Genomic DNA, 19,340 nt, shown 5'->3' with positions numbered 1-19,340 from the left:
ATGAGAACACCATGAAATATAAGTCTTCCAAACTCGATAATAAATCTTTCTAGAAACAGATTTACGAGCCTGTGACATAGTATTAATCACCGAGTCAGAGAAACCTCTATGACTTACCACTAGGCGTTCAATTTCCATACCTTAAAATTTAATGATTTGAGATCCTGATGGAAAAACGGACCTTGAGACAGAAGGTCCGGCCTTAATGGATGTGGCCAAGGTTGGCAACTGGATATCCGAACAAGATCAGCATACCAAAACCTGTGAGGCCATACTGGAGCCATCAGCAACACAAACAATTGCTCCATGATGATTTTGGAGATCACTCTTGGAAGAAGAACTAGAGGCGGGAAAATATAAGCAGGTTGATAACACCAAGGAAGTGTCAACGCACCCACTGCTTCCGCCTGAGGATCCCTGGACCTGGACAGGTACCTGGGAAGTTTCTTGTTTAGATGAGATGCCATCAGATCTATTTCTGGAAGACCCCACATCTGAACAACCTGAGAAAACCCATCTGGATAGAGGGACCACTCCCCTGGATGTAAAGTCTGACAGCTGAGATAATCCGCCTCCCAATTGTCTATACCTGGGATATGAACCGCAGAAATTAGACAGGAGCTGGATTCCGCCCAAGCAAGTATCCGAGATACTTCTTTCATAGCTTGGGGACTGTGAGTCCCACCCTGATGATTGACATATGCCACAGTTGTTATATTGTCTGTCTGAAAACAAATGAACGGTTCTCTCTTCAACAGAGGCCAAATCTGAAGAGCCCTGAAAATCGCACGGAGTTCCAAAATATTGATTGGTAATCTCGCCTCTTGAGATTTCCAAACACCTTGTGCTGTCCGAGATCCCCAAACAGCTCCCCAACCTGAAAGACTTGCATCTGTTGTGATTACTGTCCAGGTTGGACGAACAAAAGAGGCCCCTAGAATTATACGATGGTGATCTAACCACCAAGTCAGAGATAGTCAAATATTGGGATTTAAGAATATTAATTGTGATATCCTTGTATAATCCCTGCACCATTGGTTCAGCATACAAAGCTGGAGAGGTATCATATGAAAACGAGCAAAGGGAATGATTGAGACTGAAGGTTCCGACAGGCTGAAACCAATTTGAATAGTCTCTTGCCTGTTAGAGACAGAGTCATGGACACTGAATCTATCTGGAAACCTAAAAAGGTGACCCTTGTCTGAGGAATCAAAGAATTTTTTGGTAAATTGATACTCCAACCATATTTTCGAAGAAACAACACTAGTTGATTTATGCGAGATTCTGCAGAATGTAAAGACTGAGCTAGTACCAAGATATTGTCCAAATAGGGAAACACTGCAATACCCCGCTCTCTGATTACAGAGAGTAGGGCACCGAGAACCTTTGAAAATATTCTTGGAGCTGTCGCTAGGCCAAAAGGAAGAGCGACAAATTGGTAATGCTTGTCTAGAAAAGAGAATCTCAGAAAATGATAATGATCTAGATGAATCGGAATAGGAAGATATGCATCCTGTAAGTCTATTGTGGACATATAATGCCCTTGCTGAACAAAAGGCAGAATAGTCCATATAGTTACCATCTTGAAAGTTGGTACTTTTACATAACGATTCAAAATGTTTAGATCCAGAACTGGTCTGAATGAATTTTCTTTCTTGGTGACAATGAATAGATTTGAATAAAACCCCAAACCCTGTTCCTGAAATGGAACCGTCATGATTACCCCTGAAAGCTCCAGGTCTGAAAAACACTTCAGGAAGATTTGCTGGTATGTGTGAGAGAAAACATCTTCTTACAGGAGGTCTTAATCTGAATCCTATTCGATACCCCTGAGAGACAATACTCAGAATCCATTGATTTCGGACAGAATTTGTCCAAACATCCTTGAAAAACCTTAATCTGCCCGCTACCAGCTGAGCTGGAATGAGGGCCGCATCTTCATGCGGACTTGGGGACTGGCTTTGGTTTCTTAAAAGGCTTTGAGTTACTCGAAAGTGAAGAGTGTTTCCAATTGGAATCAGATTACTTGGGGGAAGGATTAGGTTTCTGTTCCTTAATTTGTCGAAAGGAACAAAAGCGGTTAGAAGCTTTAGACTTACCCTAAGATCTTTTATCCTGAGGCAAAAAAACTCCCTTCGCCCCAGCGACAGTTGAAATAATCAAATCCAACTGAGAACCAAATAAGTTATTACCTTGGAAAGAAAGCGATAGCAATCTAGATTTAGAAGTCATGTCAGCAATTCAAGATTTAAGCCACAAAGCTCTTCTAGCTAAAATAGCTAAAGACATAGATTTTACATTAATTTTGATATTATCAAAAATGGCACCACAAATAAAATGATTAGCATGTTGAAGCAAGCGAACAATTCTAGACAAATCAGAATCCAATTCTTGTTGCGCTAAATGTTCCAACCAAAAAGTTGATGCAGCTGCAACATCAGCCAAAGAAATTGCAGGCATGAGAATATGAAAAGAATATAAATAGGCTTTTCTTAGATAAGATTCAAGTTTCCTATCTAAAGGATCTTTAAAAGAAGTACTATCTTCCATAGAAATAGTAGTACATTTAGCAAGAGTAGAGACAGCCCCATCAACTTTGGGGATCTTTTCCCAAAACTCCAATGTAACTGCTGGCAAAGGATACAATTTTTTAAAGCTTGAAGAAAGTATAAAAGATGTACAAGGCCTATTCAATTCCTTATAAATCATATCAGAAATAGCATCAGGAACTGGAAGAACTTCTGGAGTAACCACAGGAGGTTTATAAACAGAATTTAAACGTTTACTAGTTTTAATATCAAGAAGACTAGTTTCCTCAATATCCAATGTAATCAACACTACTTTTAACAAAGAACAAGTGTACTCTATTTTAAATAAATAAGTAGATTTGTCAGTGACAATATCTAAGGAAGGATCTTCTGAATCAGATAGATCCTTATCAGAGGAGGATAATTCAGTATGTTGTCGGTCATTTGAAATTTCATAAATTTTATGAGATGTTTTAAAAGACCTTTTACGTTTATTAGAAGGTGGGATAGCAGACAGAGCCTTCTGAATAGAATCAGCAATACAATCTTTTAAATTCAAAGGTATATATTGTGTATTAGATGTTGAAGGAACAACAACAGGCAAAACACTATTACTGATAAGATACATTCTCTGCATGTAAAAGCTTATCATGACAACTATTACAAACCACAGCTGGAGGAAATCTCACAAGTTTACAACAAATGCACTTAGCTTTGGTAGAACTGTTATCAGGCAGCAGGGTTCCATCAGTGATTTCTGAGACAGGATCAGAGATTGAGACATCTTGCAAATGTAAGAGAAAAAACAACATATAAAGCAAAATTATCAATTTCCTTATATGGCAGTTTCAGGAATGGGAAAAAAATGCAAGACCTCTGATAGAGAAAAAAAGGCAAGAGGCATATAGGAATGGGGTGTTAAATAATGAAATATTTGGCGCCAAGAATGACTCACAACAGAAACAGAATTTTTTTTTTTTTGGCGTAAACAACATCCGGAAAAGACACACTCACGTCACTGAAGACGCAACATTGTGAAAGGTCTCTGCGTCGACTAAGACACCGGAAATGACGAATTTGCGTCATCGAACGTAATTTTGCACCAAAAAAATCTCTTGCCAAAAATGACGCAATATACTTTAGCATTTTGCACCCTTGCGAGCATAATTCTGTCCGCAAATTTAAAATGACAGTCAATTGAGAAAAGATTATACCCCAGGTAAGAAATAAATTTTATCCTAAAAAATGCTTTTCCCAGATATGAAACTGACAGTCTGCAAAATGAAATAAACTAAAACCTGAATCATGGCAAATATAAGTACAATACATATATTTAGAACTTTATATAAATACATAAAGTGCCAACCATAGCTGAGAGTGTCTTAGTAATGAAAACATACTTACCAAAAGACACCCATCTACATATATCAGATAACCGTTTCAGTACTGGTTTGGCTATCAGTAGAGGAAATGGAATATGAGAGTATATTGTCGATCTGAAAAGGGAGGTAGGAGATGAATCTCTACGACCGATAACAGAGAACCTATGAAATAGATCTCCCGTGAGGAAAACCATTGCATTCAATAGGTGATACTCCCTTCGCATCCCTCTGACATTCACTGTACTCTGAGAGGAATTGGGCTTCAAAATGCTGAGAAGCGCATATCAACGTAGAAATCTTAGCACAAACTTACTTCACCACCTCCATAGGAGACAAAGTTTGTAAAACTGAATTACGGGTGTGGCGAGGGGTGTATTTATAGGCATTTTGAGGTTTGGGAAACTTTGCCCCTCCTGGTAGGATTGTATATCCCATAAGTCACTAGCTCATGGACTCTTGCCAATTACATGAAAGAAAAAAGAAATTAAACCATTTTAGCAAAGGCTGCAACATAAAATGTGAAAAAAATGTTGGGTCAATACTTTCTGAATGCACTGTATCTTAAAGGGACAGTCTATTTAGAATGAAACTTTCATGATTTAGATAGGGCATGTAATTTTAAACAACTTTCCAAATTACTTTTATCATAAAAACATAATTTATGCTTACCTGATAAATTCCTTTCTCCTGTAGTGTAGTCAGTCCACGGGTCATCCATTACTTATGGGATATTAACTCCTCCCCAACAGGAAGTGCAAGAGGATCACCCAAGCAGAGCTGCTATATAGCTCCTCCCCTCTACGTCATACCCAGTCATTCGACCGAAACCAAACGAGAAAGGAGAAACTATAGGGTGCAGTGGTGACTGGAATTTAATTTAAAAATTTAGACCTGCCATAAAAAACAGGGCGGGCCGTGGACTGACTACACTACAGGAGAAAGGAATTTATCAGGTAAGCATAAATTATGTTTTCTCCTGTTAAGTGTAGTCAGTCCACGGGTCATCCATTACTTATGGGATACCAATACCAAAGCTAGAAGTACACGGATGACGGGAGGGAAAGGCAGGATCTTTACACAGAAGGAACCACTGCCTGAAGAACCTTTCTCCCAAAAACAGCCTCAGAAGAAGCAAAAGTGTCAAATTTGGAAAAAGTATGAAGAGAAGACCAAGTTGCAGCCTTGCAAATCTGTTCAACAGAGGCCTCATTCTTAAAGGCCCACGTGGAAGCCACAGCTCTCGTAGAATGAGCTGTAATTCTTTCAGGAGGCTGCTGTCCAGCAGTCTCATAAGCTAAACGTATTATGCTACGAAGCCAAAAAGAGAGAGAGGTAGCAGATGCTTTTTGACCTCTCCTCTGACCAGAATAAACTACAAACAGGGAAGATGTTTGGCGAAAGTCTTTAGTTGCCTGTAAATAAAATTTCAAGGCACGGACTACGTCTAGATTGTGCAGAAGTCGTTCCTTCTTTGAAGAAGGGTTAGGGCACAATGATGGAACAACAATCTCTTGATTGATATTCTTGTTAGTGACTACCTTAGGTAAGAACCCAGGTTTAGTACGCAGAACTACCTTGTCTGAATGAAAAATCAGATAAGGAGAATCACAATGTAAAGCCGATAACTCTGAGACTCTACGAGCCGAGGAAATAGCCATTAGAAACAGAACTTTCCAAGATAACAGCTTGATATCAATGGAATGAAGGGGTTCAAACGGAACACCCTGTAAAACGTTAAGAACTAAGTTTAAGCTCCACGGTGGAGCAACAGACTTAAACACAGGCTTAATCCTGGCCAAAGCCTGACAAAAAGCCTGAACGTCTGGAACTTCTGACAGACGTTTGTTTTAAAGGATGGACAGAGCTGAGATCTGTCCCTTTAAAGAACTTGCAGATAAACCCTTTTCTAAACCTTCTTGTAGAAAAGACAATATCCTAGGAATCCTAACCTTACTCCATGAGTAATTCTTGGATTCGCACCAGTGTAAATATTTACGCCATATTTTATGGTAAATTTTCCTGGTAACAGGTTTCCTAGCCTGTATTAAGGTGTCAATTACTGACTCCGAAAATCCACGCTTTGATAAAATCAAGCGTTCAATCTCCATGCAGTCAGCTTCAGAGAAATTAGATTTTGATGTTTGAAAGGACCCTGAATTAGAAGGTCCTGTCTCAGAGGCAGAGACCAAGGTGGACAGGATGACATGTCCACTAGATCTGCATACCAGGTCCTGCGTGGCCACGCAGGCGCTATTAGAATCACCGATGCTTTCTCCTGTTTGATCCTGGCAATCAAACGAGGAAGCATCGGGAAGGGTGGAAACACATAAGCCATCTTGAAGGTCCAAGGTGCTGTCAAAGCATCTATCAGGACCGCTCCCGGGTCCCTGGACCTGGACCCGTAACAAGGAAGCTTGGTGTTCTGGCGAGACGCCATGAGATCCATATCTGGTTTGCCCCAACGTCGAAGTATTTGGGCAAAGACCTCCGGATGAAGTTCCCACTCCCCCGGATGAAAAGTCTGGCGACTTAGGAAATCCGCCTCCCAGTTCTCCACGCCTGGGATGTGGATCGCTGACAGGTGGCAAGAGTGAGACTCTGCCCAGCAAATTATCTTTGATACTTCCATCATCGCTAGGGAACTCCTTGTCCCTCCCTGATGGTTGATGTAAGCCACAGTCGTGATGTTGTCCGACTGAAACCTGATGAACCTCAGAGTTTCTAACTGAGGCCAAGCCAAAAGGGCATTGAGAACTGCTCTCAATTCCAGAATGTTTATTGGAAGGAGACTCTCCTCCTGAGTCCATGATCCCTGAGCCTTCAGGGAATTCCAGACAGCGCCCCAACCTAGTAGGCTGGCGTCTGTTGTTACAATTGTCCAGTCTGGCCTGCTGAAAGGCATCCCTCTGGCCAGATGTTACCGAGAAAGCCACCATAGAAGAGAATCTCTGGTCTCTTGATCCAGATTCAGCATAGGGGACAAATCTGAGTAATCCCCAATCCACTGACTTAGCATGCACAATTGCAGCGGTCTGAGATGCAGGCGTGCAAAAGGAACTATGTCCATTGCCGCTACCATTAAGCCGATTACCTCCATGCATTGAGCCACTGACGGGTGTTGAATGGAATGAAGGACACGGCAAGCATTTAGAAGTTTTGTTAACCTGTCCTCTGTCAGGTAAATTTTCATTTCTACAGAATCTATAAGAGTCCCCAAGAAGGGAACTCTTGTGAGTGGCAATAGAGAACTCTTTTCTACGTTCACCTTCCACCCATGCGACCTTAGAAATGCCAGAACTAACTCTGTATGAGACTTGGCAGTTTGGAAATTTGATGCTTGTATCAGAATGTCGTCTAGGTACGGAGCTACCGCTATTCCTCGCGGTCTTAGTACCGCCAGAAGAGAGCCCAGGACCTTTGTAAAGATCCTTGGAGCCGTAGCTAACCCGAAGGGAAGAGCTACAAATTGATAATGCCTGTCTAGGAAGGCAAACCTTAGGTACCGGTAAGGATCCCTGTGAATCGGTATGTGAAGGTACGCATCCTTTAGATCCACTGTGGTCATGTACTGACCCTTTTGGATCATGGGTAAGATTGTCCGAATAGTTTCCATTTTGAACGATGGAACTCTTAGGAATTTGTTTAGGATCTTTAAATCCAAAATTGGTCTGAAGGTTCCCTCTTTCTTGGGAACCACAAACAGATTTGAGTAAAACCCTTGTCCGTGTTCCGACCGCGGAACCGGATGGATCACTCCCATTAACAAAAGATCTTGAACACAGCGTAGAAACGCCTCTTTCTTTATCTGGTTTGTTGACAACCTTGAAAGATGAAATCTCCCTTTGGGAGGAGAAGCTTTGAAGTCCAGAAGATATCCCTGGGATATGATCTCTAACGCCCAGGGATCCTGGACATCTCTTGCCCAAGCCTGGGCGAAGAGAGAAAGTCTGCCCCCTACTAGATCCGTTGCCGGATCGGGGGCCCTCACTTCATGCTGTCTTAGGGGCGGCAACAGGTTTTCTGGCCTGCTTGCCCTTGTTCCAGGTCTGGTTAGGTTTCCAGCCCTGTCTGTAACGAGCAACAGTTCCTTCCTGTTTTGTAGAGGAAGTTGATGCTGCTCCTGCCTTGAAGTTACAAAAGGCACGAAAATTAGACTGTCTAGCCCTTGGTTTGGCTCTGTCTTGAGGCAGGGCATGTCCTTTACCTCCAGTAATGTCAGCGATAATTTCTTTCAAACCGGGCCCAAATAATGTCTGCCCTTTGAAAGGTATGTTAAGCAATTTAAATTTAGAAGACACATCGGCTGACCAGGATTTTAGCCACAGCGCTCTGCGCGCCTGGATGGCGAATCCGGAATTCTTAGCCGTAAGCTTAGTTAAATGTACTACGGCATCAGAAATAAATGAATTAGCTAGCTTAAGGACTCTAAGCTTGTCTATGATTTCATCCAATGGAACTGAGCTAATGGTCTCCTCTAGAGACTCAAACCAAAATGCCGCCGCAGCCGTGACAGGCGCAATGCATGCGAGAGGTTGTAATATAAAACCTTGTTGAGTAAAGATTTTCTTAAGGTAACCCTCTAATTTTTTGTCCATTGGGTCTGAAAAGGCACAGCTATCCTCCACCGGGATAGTGGTACGCTTAGCCAGAGTAGAAACTGCTCCTTCCACCTTAGGGACCGTCTGCCATAAGTCCCGTGTGGTGGCGTCTATTGGAAACATTTTTCTAAATATAGGAGGGGGGGAAAAGGGTACACCTGGCCTATCCCACTCCTTAGTAATTCAATGCAATTAGTACACAAATTTCTATTGGGCTCCACATTGGCTTTTGAACATATTGCACAAAGAGATTCCTCTATGTCAGACATGTTAAAACAAACTAGCAATTAGACTAGCAAGCTTGGAAAATACTTTTCAAATAAATTTGCAAGCAATATAAAAAACGTTACTGTGCCTTTAAGAAGCACACAAAAACTGTCACAGTTGAATAACAATAAACCGGATTAGTTATAGAAACCAAATTTTCACAGTAAATGCATAAATTTAGCAAAGGATTGCACTCATTAGCAATGGATGATTAACCCTTAATATCAGAAAAACGGATAACAATTGAAAATATAAGCGTTTTTATCACAGTCAAAGCACAGTCTCACAGGTCTGCTGTGAGTGATTACCTCCCTCAAAACTAGTTTTGAAGACCCCTGAGCTCTGTAGAGACGTCCTGGATCATGCAGGGAGAATAAGGCAGACTGTGACTGAATTTCTAATGCGTAGTAAAAGCGCCAAAATAGGCCCCTCCCACTCACAATACCACAGTGAGGGAAGCTCAGTAAACTGTTTTATTTAAAAACAAACGACAGCCATTTGGAAAATAATGCCCAAAACAATTTTTCACCAAGTACCTCAGATAATTAAACGATTTAACATGCCAGCAAACGTTTAAAATTTAATTTATGAAATGTCATTAAAAAGCCTGCTGCTAGTCGCTCACACTGCAAGTTAGGCTAAAAGTTATATGCATACAGTATTTTCCCAGTGAAGTGCCATTCCCCAGAAATACTTAAGTGTAAACATACATACATATCAGCCTGATACCAGTTGCTACTACTGCATTTAAGGCTGTACTTACATTATATCGGTATTAGCAGTATTTTCTCAGTCAATTCCATTCCTTAGAAAATAATATACTGCAACATACCTCTTTGCAGGTGAACCTGCCCACTGTCCCCTGTTCTGAAGTTACCTCACTCCTCAGAATGGCAGAGAACAGCAAATTGATCTTAGTTACGTCCGCTAAGATCATACACAAAACTCAGGTAGATTCTTCTTCAAATGCTGCCTGAGAAAAAACAACACACTCCGGTGCCGTTTAAAATAACAAACTTTTGATTGAAGAAATAAAAACTAAGTTTAATAACCACAGTCCTCTCACACATCCTATCTATTAGTTGGGTGCAAGAGAATGACTGGGTATGACGTAGAGGGGAAGAGCTATATAGCAGCTCTGCTTGGGTGATCCTCTTGCACTTCCTGTTGGGGAGGAGTTAATATCCCATAAGTAATGGATGACCCGTGGACTGACTACACTTAACAGGAGAAATTTGATTTGTTCCCTTGGTATTCTTAGTTGAAAGCTGAACCTAGGTAGGCTCATATTCTAAGTTCTAAGCACTTGAAGGTCACCTCTTATCTGAATGCATATGAGAGTTTTTCACAGCTAGAGGGCGTAAGTTTGTGTGTGCCATATAGATAACATTGTGCTCATGGCCGTGGAGTTATTAATGAGAGGTCACTGATTGGCTTAAACGCAAGTCTGTCAAAAGAACTGCAATAAGGGGGTTATCTGCAGAAGCCTAGATGATACAGAAAATCAAAGAGGTAAAAAGGAATAGTACCGTGTTGGTTATGCAAAACTAGGGAATGGGTAATATCTTTTTAAACAACAATAATTCTGGAGTAGACTGTCCCTTTAACATGCACTTTAAAATACTGTTACAGTTCTAACAGTATTAGTTATAACATCAAACTAATATATAAATAATAAAAAAAATTAAATAAAAATGTTTCATTATAGGTAAGTTTAAGATTTAGTTTCAGTTGTTGCAAATCTTATGAAACAAAATGAATAGACTTACCTTGTTTATCTGATTCTGTATTATGGGAAATTAGGGCACTCACTGCAGGGAAAGTGATACTTGACATTGCTGCAATAGCTCCAGCAGCCCACATCATCCTGAGAATAAAGCAATGAAAATATTTATATTCTGTGCAAAATTAAACTGAAATTACATGCAATTACTATGAAATGATATGCAATACTGTAAACATTTTAGTATTTAAAATTTGCAAATAAATAGAATATTTAAAACAGATTATTCAATGAGAATTTAGCATTATTAAAGAGACATAAAAACAATTTATTCTTACTTGATAAATTCCTTTCTTGGTGGTGAGAGTTCACAAAAAGTAAATTTATGCTTACCTGATAAATTAATTTCTTCTATGGTACGACGAGTCCACGGATTCATCCTTTAACAGCGCTGCGGAACCTGTTGGCACTCTACAAATACCTTATAATAATAATAATATTATCCTCCTGCTAACAGGAAGTGGCAAAGAGCACCACAGCAGAGCTGTCTATATAGCTCCTCCCTTAGATCCACCCCCCAGTCATTCGACCGAGGGTACAGGAAGAAAAAGGAGAAACTAAAAGGTGCAGAGGTGACTGAAGTTTAAAATAAAAAAAATATAATCTGTTTTAAAATGACAGGGCGGGCCGTGGACTCGTCGTACCATAGTAGAAATTAATTTATCAGGTAAGCATAAATTTACTTTTCTTCTATAAGGTACGACGAGTCCACGGATTCATCCTTTACTTGTGGGATACAATACCAAAGCTATAGGACACGGATGAACGGGAGGGACAAGACAGATGCCTAAACAGAAGGCACCACTGGTTGAAGAACTTTTCTCCCAAAAATAGCCTCCGAAGAAGCAAAAGTATCAAATTTGGAAAAGGTATGAAGTGAAGACCAAGTCGCAGCCTTACAAATCTGTTCAACAGAAGCATCATTTTTAAAAGCCCATGTGGAAGCCACCGCTCTAGTAGAGTGAGCTGTAATTCTTTCAGGAGGCTGCTGTCCAGCAGTCTCGTATGCCAAACGGATGATGCTTTTCAGCCAAAAAGAAAGAATAGACGACAAACAGAGAAGATGTTTGACGGAAATCTTTGGTCGCTTGCAAGTAAAACTTCAAAGCACGAACCACGTCCAAGTTGTGCAACAGACGCTCCTTCTTAGAGGAAGGATTAGGACACAGGGAAGGAACAACAATTTCCTGATTCATATTCTTATTAGTAACAACCTTAGGAAGGAATCCAGGTTTGGTACGCAAAACCACCTTATCAGAATGAAAAACAAGATAAGGCGAGTCGCATTGCAATGCAGATAATTGAGAAAATCTTCGAGCCGAAGAGATAGCAACTAAAAACAGAACTTTTCCAAGATAGAAGCTTATTATCTATGCAATGCATAGGTTCAAACGGAACCCCTTGAAGAACTTTAAGAACTAAATTCAAACTCCATGGCGGAGCAACAGGTTTAAACACAGGCTTAATTCTAACTAAAGCCTGACAAAAAGCCCGAACGTCTGGGACATCTGCCAGACGCTTGTGCAACAGAATAGACAAAGTAGATATCTGTCCCTTTAAGGAACTAGCGTACAATACTTTCTCCAATCCTCCTTGGAGAAAAGACAAAATCCTAGAAATACTGATCTTACTCCATGAGTATCCTTTGGATTCACACCAATAAAGATATTTACGCCCTATCTTATGATAAATGTTCCTAGTGACAGGCTTTCGAGCCTGAATCAAGGTATCTATAACCGGCTCAGAGAATTCCCGCTAAAATCAAGCATTCAATCTCCAGGCTGTCAGCTGCAGAGAAACTAGATTTGGATGCTGGAACGGGCCTTGAATGAGAAGGTCCTGTCTCAGTGGTAGTGTCCATGGTGGTAGAGATGACATGTCCACCAGGTCTGCATACCAAGTCCTGCGTGGCCATGCAGGTGCTATCAAAATAACCAAAGCTCTCTCCTGTTTGATTCTGGCAATCAGACGAGGGAGGAGAGGAAATTGTGGAAACACATAAGCCAGGTTAAACGACCAAGGTACTGCCAGAGCATCTATCAGTACTGCTTGACGAGACGCCATCAGATCCAATTCTGGTGGGCCCCATTGATGAATCAATTGTGCAAACACCACCGGATGGAGTTCCCACTCCCCCGGATGAAAAGTCTGACGGCTTAGAAAATCCCCTTCCCAGTTCTCCACTCCTGGGATATAGATTGCTGATAGATGGCAAGAGTGAGTCTCTGCCCATCTAATTATTTTGGTAACCTCTATCATCGCTAGAGAACTCTTTGTTCCCCCCTGATGATTGATATATGATACAGTCGTGATATTGTCTGACTGGAATCTTATGAATCTGGCTGAAGCCAGCTGAGGCCACACCTGAAGCGCGTTGAATATCGCTCTCAGTTCTAGAATATTAATCGGGAGAAGAGCCTCCTCCTGAGTCCACACACCCTGTGCTTTCAGGGAATTCCAGACTGCACCCCAGCCCAATAGGTCCGACAACCACCAAAGAAGAGAGTCTCTGGTCTCTAGATCCAGATTTATCTGAGGAGATACATTTGCATAATCCCCATTCCACTGTTTGAGCATGCATAGTTGCAGTGGTCTGAGATGCAAGCGAGCAAATGCAACTATGTCCATTGCCGCTACCATTAGTCCGATTACCTACATACGCTGAGCCACTGACGGCTGAGGAATGGAATGAAGAGCTCGGCAGGTGGTTAAAATCTTTGATTTCCTGACCTCCGTCAGAAAATTTTTCATGTCTACCGAATTTATCAGAGTTCCCAGGAATGGAACTCTTGTGAGAGGGATAAGTGAACTCTTTTTTACGTTCACCTTCCACCCGTGAGATCTTAGAAAAGCCAACACGATGTCCGTGTGACTATTTGGTAAGTTGACGCCTGAATTAAGATATCGTCCAGATAAGGCGCAACTGCTATGCCCCGCGGCCTTAGAACCGCCAAAAGGGACCCTAGCACCTTTGTGAAAATTCTGGGAGCTGTGGCCAACCCGAAGGGAAGAGACACAAACTGGTAATGCTTGTCCAGAAAGGCAAACCTGAGAAACTGGTGATGATCTTTGTGGATAGGGATGTGCAGATACGCATCCTTTAAATCCACGATGGTCATATATTGATCCTCCTGGATCATTGGTAAAATAGTCCGAATGGTCTCCATTTTGAAGGATGGGACTCTGAGGAATTTTAGGATCTTGAGATCTAAAATTGGTCTGAAGGTTCCCTCTTTTTTGGGAACAACAAACAGATTGGAGTAAAACCCCTGCCCCTGTTCTTGGAACTGGGCAGATTACTCCCATGGTATTTGTGAAACAAGTAACTTTATTCAAAGAAATCTTTAAAAAGCATTACAATGCTTAAATGGCAATAGAATCTCCTACTTAAGCGTGAGTGGTGTGTGTCCCACTCCAGGGACTGCTTGCTGACGCGTTTCGGCGCAAAAGGCCGTAATCGTAGCTGCAGTCACTTGCCCTAATGATCCTTATATATCCATTAGAACAAGCTAATAGGTTAAAATCAAACTCCACCTCCTTTTACCTGTAGTGGAACTTTAAACACTCCCACAATATGGTTTATTAGATATCTTAAATGTAAAGAAAATATAACAACTTCTTTCCCATTATCTACAAATTTATGTTTAAAACCATAGCCTCACTTACAGTTGTTTTAACTCCTGTCTTACATGCTGCAAAAATTAGGACCGCTATTAAGATGAAACATTTATACACTTTTACTCTGTAAACCGCAATTATTCTAATCTTTCTAGAGAACATTCTAAACCAATTAATGTGAAAACATATATAAGTCTAGCTTTTATGTTCAGTTTAGATAATCATAATAATACAGAAACAATTCTAGTGTAAATTATCACTTGTAACAGTTCCAAAACTTTGTCACCATCTTACAATTAATGATTTTCTCTCAGAGAAATGGTCTATATACAGAGGGTGGGTCCTTTTAAACACTCTTAACTTCTCAAGAATCATGTCAATGCTAACAACGCTCCAATGTGAACAATATCAATCAAAACCTTTATGGTATTTATCTGTAATTCTGCATAACTACTTATATGCTTGTGTATCTTACATATAATGTTGCTCTTCACTCCAATGCTCCAAATTCTAGTGACATATGTTCTCCCATAAATACCATTTTAACAGTACACTGATGTAAAACAACTAGAATTCACTATAGCAATATTACAATAAATTGAAAAATTGTATAAACAAATGGATGAAACTCTATTGAATACACAGGCCCAGAGTTTCTATTCCCAAAAATTGATCAAATCGAACCCGGAATTTAATCCACTGGGTATTCTTGTTCTGAGCCTATGTATCCAATAATCCTCTCTTTTATATAACACTTTTTCTCTATCACCTCCTCTGTACCCACATTTCACTAGTTCAATAATTTTCCATCTAAAGGATTTGGTATTGCTACCATGTTCTCTCTTAAAATGTTGTACTAGAGGTGTGGTGAGTTTGCCAGCTTTAATACCAGGGAAAGGATTAGGGAACACTTAACAAATATTAAAGCTGGCAAACTCACCACACCTCACCACACCTCTAGTACATTTTAAGAGAGAACATGGTAGCAATACCAAATCCTTTAGATGGAAAATTATTGAACTAGTGAAATGTGGGTACAGAGGAGGTGATAGAGAAAAAGTGTTATATAAAAGAGAGGATTATTGGATACATAGGCTCAGAACAAGAATACCCAGTGGATTAAATTCCGAGTTCGATTTGATCAATTTTTGGGAATAGAAACTCTGGGCCTGTGTATTCAATAGAGTTTCATCCATTTGTTTATACAATTTTTCAATTTATTGTAATATTGCTATAGTGAATTCTAGTTGTTTTACATCAGTGTACTGTTAAAATGGTATTTATGGGAGAACATATGTCACTAGAATTTGGAGCATTGGAGTGAAGAGCAACATTATATGTAAGATACACAAGCATATAAGTAGTTATGCAGAATTACCGATAAATACCATAAAGGTTTTGATTGATATTGTTCACATTGGAGCGTTGTTAGCATTGACATGATTCTTGAGAAGTTAAGAGTGTTTAAAAGGACCCACCCTCTGTATATAGACCATTTCTCTGAGAGAAAATCATTAATTGTAAGATGGTGACAAAGTTTTGGAACTGTTACAAGTGATAATTTACACTAGAATTGTTTCTGTATTATTATGCTTATCTAAACTGAACATAAAAGCTAGACTTATATATGTTTTCACATTAATTGGTTTAGAATGTTCTCTAGAAAGATTAGAATAATTGCGGTTTACAGAGTAAAAGTGTATAAATGTTTCATCTTAATAGCGGTCCTAATTTTTGCAGCATGTAAGACAGGAGTTAAAACAACTGTAAGTGAGGCTATGGTTTTAAACATATATTTGTAGATAATGGGAAAGAAGTTGTTATATTTTCTTTACATTTAAGATATCTAATAAACCATATTGTGGGAGTGTTTAAAGTTCCACTACAGGTAAAAGGAGGTGGAGTTTGATTTTAACCTATTAGCTTGTTCTAATGGATATATAAGGATCATTAGGACAAGTGACTGCAGCTACGATTACGGCCTTTTGCGCCGAAACGCGTCAGCAAGCAGTCCCTGGAGTGGGACACACACCACTCACGCTTAAAGGGACCTTAAACACTTGTCATTAGGGTTTTGTGTTTTTTTATTCATAATGTTTTTTTCAGTTTTTAAAATGCAAATACCTTTTTTTTTTTTATTATAGGTGTTCTATTTTTTTTTATTTTTTTTTACATTTATGTGACTTTCTGACCGTTCTGTGCAGATATGGGTGAAAGTGATGTTGCCAAAAACCGGAAGTCTGCTTATTGCTGTGAGCGTGCACACATATAGACATTGCACTCACAGCATAACTAAAAAACTACTGCTGCCATAAAGTTTGCAGCTATTACCTTCACAGTGCTAAAGCATATCTTTTGAACCGACCTCAGGGATCCCCCAACATGCTGTTACAGCTCAGCTCAGCGACTGCTGTCTCATAAATATATTCTGTTATCTTCAACACTAAGCTGTGTCACCCTTCTACCCCTCCCCTTTCTCTCCAAGCTCCCGGAGTCCAGCTCAAGCCATACATTTTTTTCTTTCCTATGTCTTTCAGAGTTTGTTTAGATCGGACCCTATTTTCAAAGGGTCTGATCTAAACAAACTCTGAGGCATAGGAAAGAAAAAAATGTATGGCTTGAGCTGTAACAGTGTGTTGGGGGATCCCTGAGGCCGGTTCAAAAGATATGCTTTAGCACTGTGAAGGTAATAGCTGCAAACTTTATGGCAGCAGTAGTTTTTTAGTTATGCTGTGAGCGCAATGTCTATATGTGTGCACGCTCACAGCAATAAGCAGACTTCCGGTTTTTGAAAAAAAAAAAATGGAACACCCACCTATAATAAAAACAAAAAGGATTTGCAAGGGAGTGCGCATCCAGTCTATATAGACAACGCGCGTTACAACATGGCGGCTAGCACCGCTTTCAGTAGGCGGTGGTTTAGGGGTAATATTGAGACTGAAAAATAATTGAGCAGAGGCTAGGTAAATAAACAAAGTAAGCAACAACGTTTAAAACAATACAAAAACGTTTTAAAAAAAAGTTAATCACAGAAAAAAAGATGGTGTTTAGGGTCCCTTTAAGTAGGAGATTCTATTACCATTTATGCATTCTAATGCTTTTTAAAGATTTCTTTGAATAAAGTTACTTGTTTCACAAATCTGGCTTCCGGTGGATCCAATTCATTGAGCAAAGAATTATTTGGAAACAGAGGTTTGCACGGCAGAGGATTGGTATCCTGCACGCATTAGTCCACTCACCTCACAAGACGGCTGAGATACGAGATACCGGAAGTGAGGTCTGATGACGTCAGACGCCGAAGGATCGATGGAGACCTGAAGCGAGATGAGCTAGACAAGTCACTGAGGGTCAATTCCTTGTTTAATACAAGTGGATAGAATTGACAATTACAGTGTGAAGCGGCTCTGCTTCTAGAGGGACGGTCACATTAAATATCCTGGTAGGGAAGTAGCAGCCGGTGTCGATGACCAAAACGGAGGTGAGGGTTAAGACACTATTGTATAGTTCTACACATTCTATCTGGAACAGTATTGCTTGAGAGGTAAACCCTAACATTCAAGTTGCGGAGGTAACTTTTAAAGTAAATATATAGGTGCTGACACTGTTTGCATGTTCAACTTTACATATAGGTCTTCTACACAGCGTAAGAACGCCTCTCTTTTTGTCTGGTTTACAGACAATCGAGAAAGATGAAATCTCCCCCTTGGAGGAGAATCTTTGAAGTCTAGAAGATACCCCCCTGGGTCACAATTTCTAAAGCCCAGGAGTCCTGAATGTCTCTTGCCCAAGCCTGAGCAAAGAGAGAAAGTCTGCCCCCTACTTGATCCAGTCCCGGATCGGGAGCTACCCCTTCATGCTGTCTTGGTAGCAGCAGCTGGCTTCTTGGCCTGTTTACCTTTGTTCCAGGTCTCCAGACTGACTTGGATTGAGCAAAATTCCCCTCCTGCTTTGCAGCAGGGGAGGAGGAAGAGGGACCACCTTTGAAGTTTCGAAAGGAACGAAAATTATTTTGTTTGGTCCTCATCTTGTTTGTCTTATCAAATCTTTTCAATTTTTTATATAAGTATTCAAATTATGCAGCTAAGTTTCCCCCACAAGGAAAGGAACAATTAACCCTTATGTAAAAAAACGGATCACTAATAACGGTTTAAATCCGGAAAAAACACCCCCCATGCACCTCGCCACAGACCTGCTGTGGCGCCTACTTGCCCTCAGGGATCTGGAAAAACAGGGTTAAAGCTTAGATTTGGCCCAAAACTTCCACAAGGGCCCACCGGAGTTGGAGCTTGCTGCTAACCTTGCAAATACAACTGCGCAACTGAGGCCCGAAAATAGGCCCCGCCCATCTCACTCAATGTCTCTCAGCCCAAATGAACCGCACCAGAGCAGTCTCAAACTAGCCATGGGGGTTCTCAAACCCAAAACAGAAGACAAGTGTACCCTCTAATAAAGATAAAAAAAACTTTACTGCCAAAAACGTTACCAGTACTCCCAGGTCAATAAACGTTTGCCCATTCAAACTCAGTGTCAACCATTTTTTCTTAGCCCTATATGCAAGCTTAGTAATAGCCCTCTTCTCTTAGGATTACTGCTTACCCTTACCCTCATGGGGATACTGTCAGCCAATTCTGAAATACTACAGTCTCTCCAGAAAAAAATGACTGAACATACCTCACTGCTGTATAGCATGAAAAACGTTCCTCACACTTAAGTTTCTTGTACTCCTCAGCCATTCTGTGGGAACTGCTCTGGATCTTAGTGACAAATGCTAAGATCATTAGCCTCCAGGCAGAAGTCTTCATCCATCTGCTGCCTGAGAGAAAATAGTACACACCGGTACCATTTAAAATAAAAAACTCTTGCTTGAAGAAAATAAAAACTAAAATTTTATCATCTCTTTCACTTTACCCTTCCTAGTACTAGAGTAGGCAAAGAGAATGACTGGGGGTGGACCTAAGGGAGGAGCTATATAGACAGCTCTGCTGTGGTGCTCTTTGCCACTTCCTATTAGCAGGAGGATAATATCCCACAAGTAAAGGATGAATCCGTGGACTCGTCGTACCTTATAGAAGAAAAACCTTACTTGTGGAAATTCATCTCCTGGCCACCAGGATGAAGCAAAGACACCACACACCAGAGCTTTAAGTAACCCTCCTACTTCACC

At 40.4% G+C, this 19,340-nt stretch overlaps 1 protein-coding gene across 1 annotated transcript in view; it reads right to left on the bottom strand.

Annotated features, from left to right (window-relative positions):
- Positions 1 to 19,340, bottom strand: part of LOC128647173 (hippocampus abundant transcript 1 protein) — a 250,063-nt gene that overhangs the window by 38,007 nt on the left and 192,716 nt on the right. Inside the window, exon 9 of the mRNA XM_053699958.1 lies at positions 10,545 to 10,642. Coding sequence (XP_053555933.1) covers positions 10,545 to 10,642 — 98 coding nt within the window. The remainder of the gene's footprint in view (positions 1 to 10,544; positions 10,643 to 19,340) is intronic.

Source organism: Bombina bombina, chromosome 2 (genome assembly GCF_027579735.1).
Source record: "Bombina bombina isolate aBomBom1 chromosome 2, aBomBom1.pri, whole genome shotgun sequence".
Classification (NCBI taxonomy): domain Eukaryota; kingdom Metazoa; phylum Chordata; class Amphibia; order Anura; family Bombinatoridae; genus Bombina; species Bombina bombina.
This window is presented reverse-complemented; position numbering and strand designations above follow the sequence as displayed.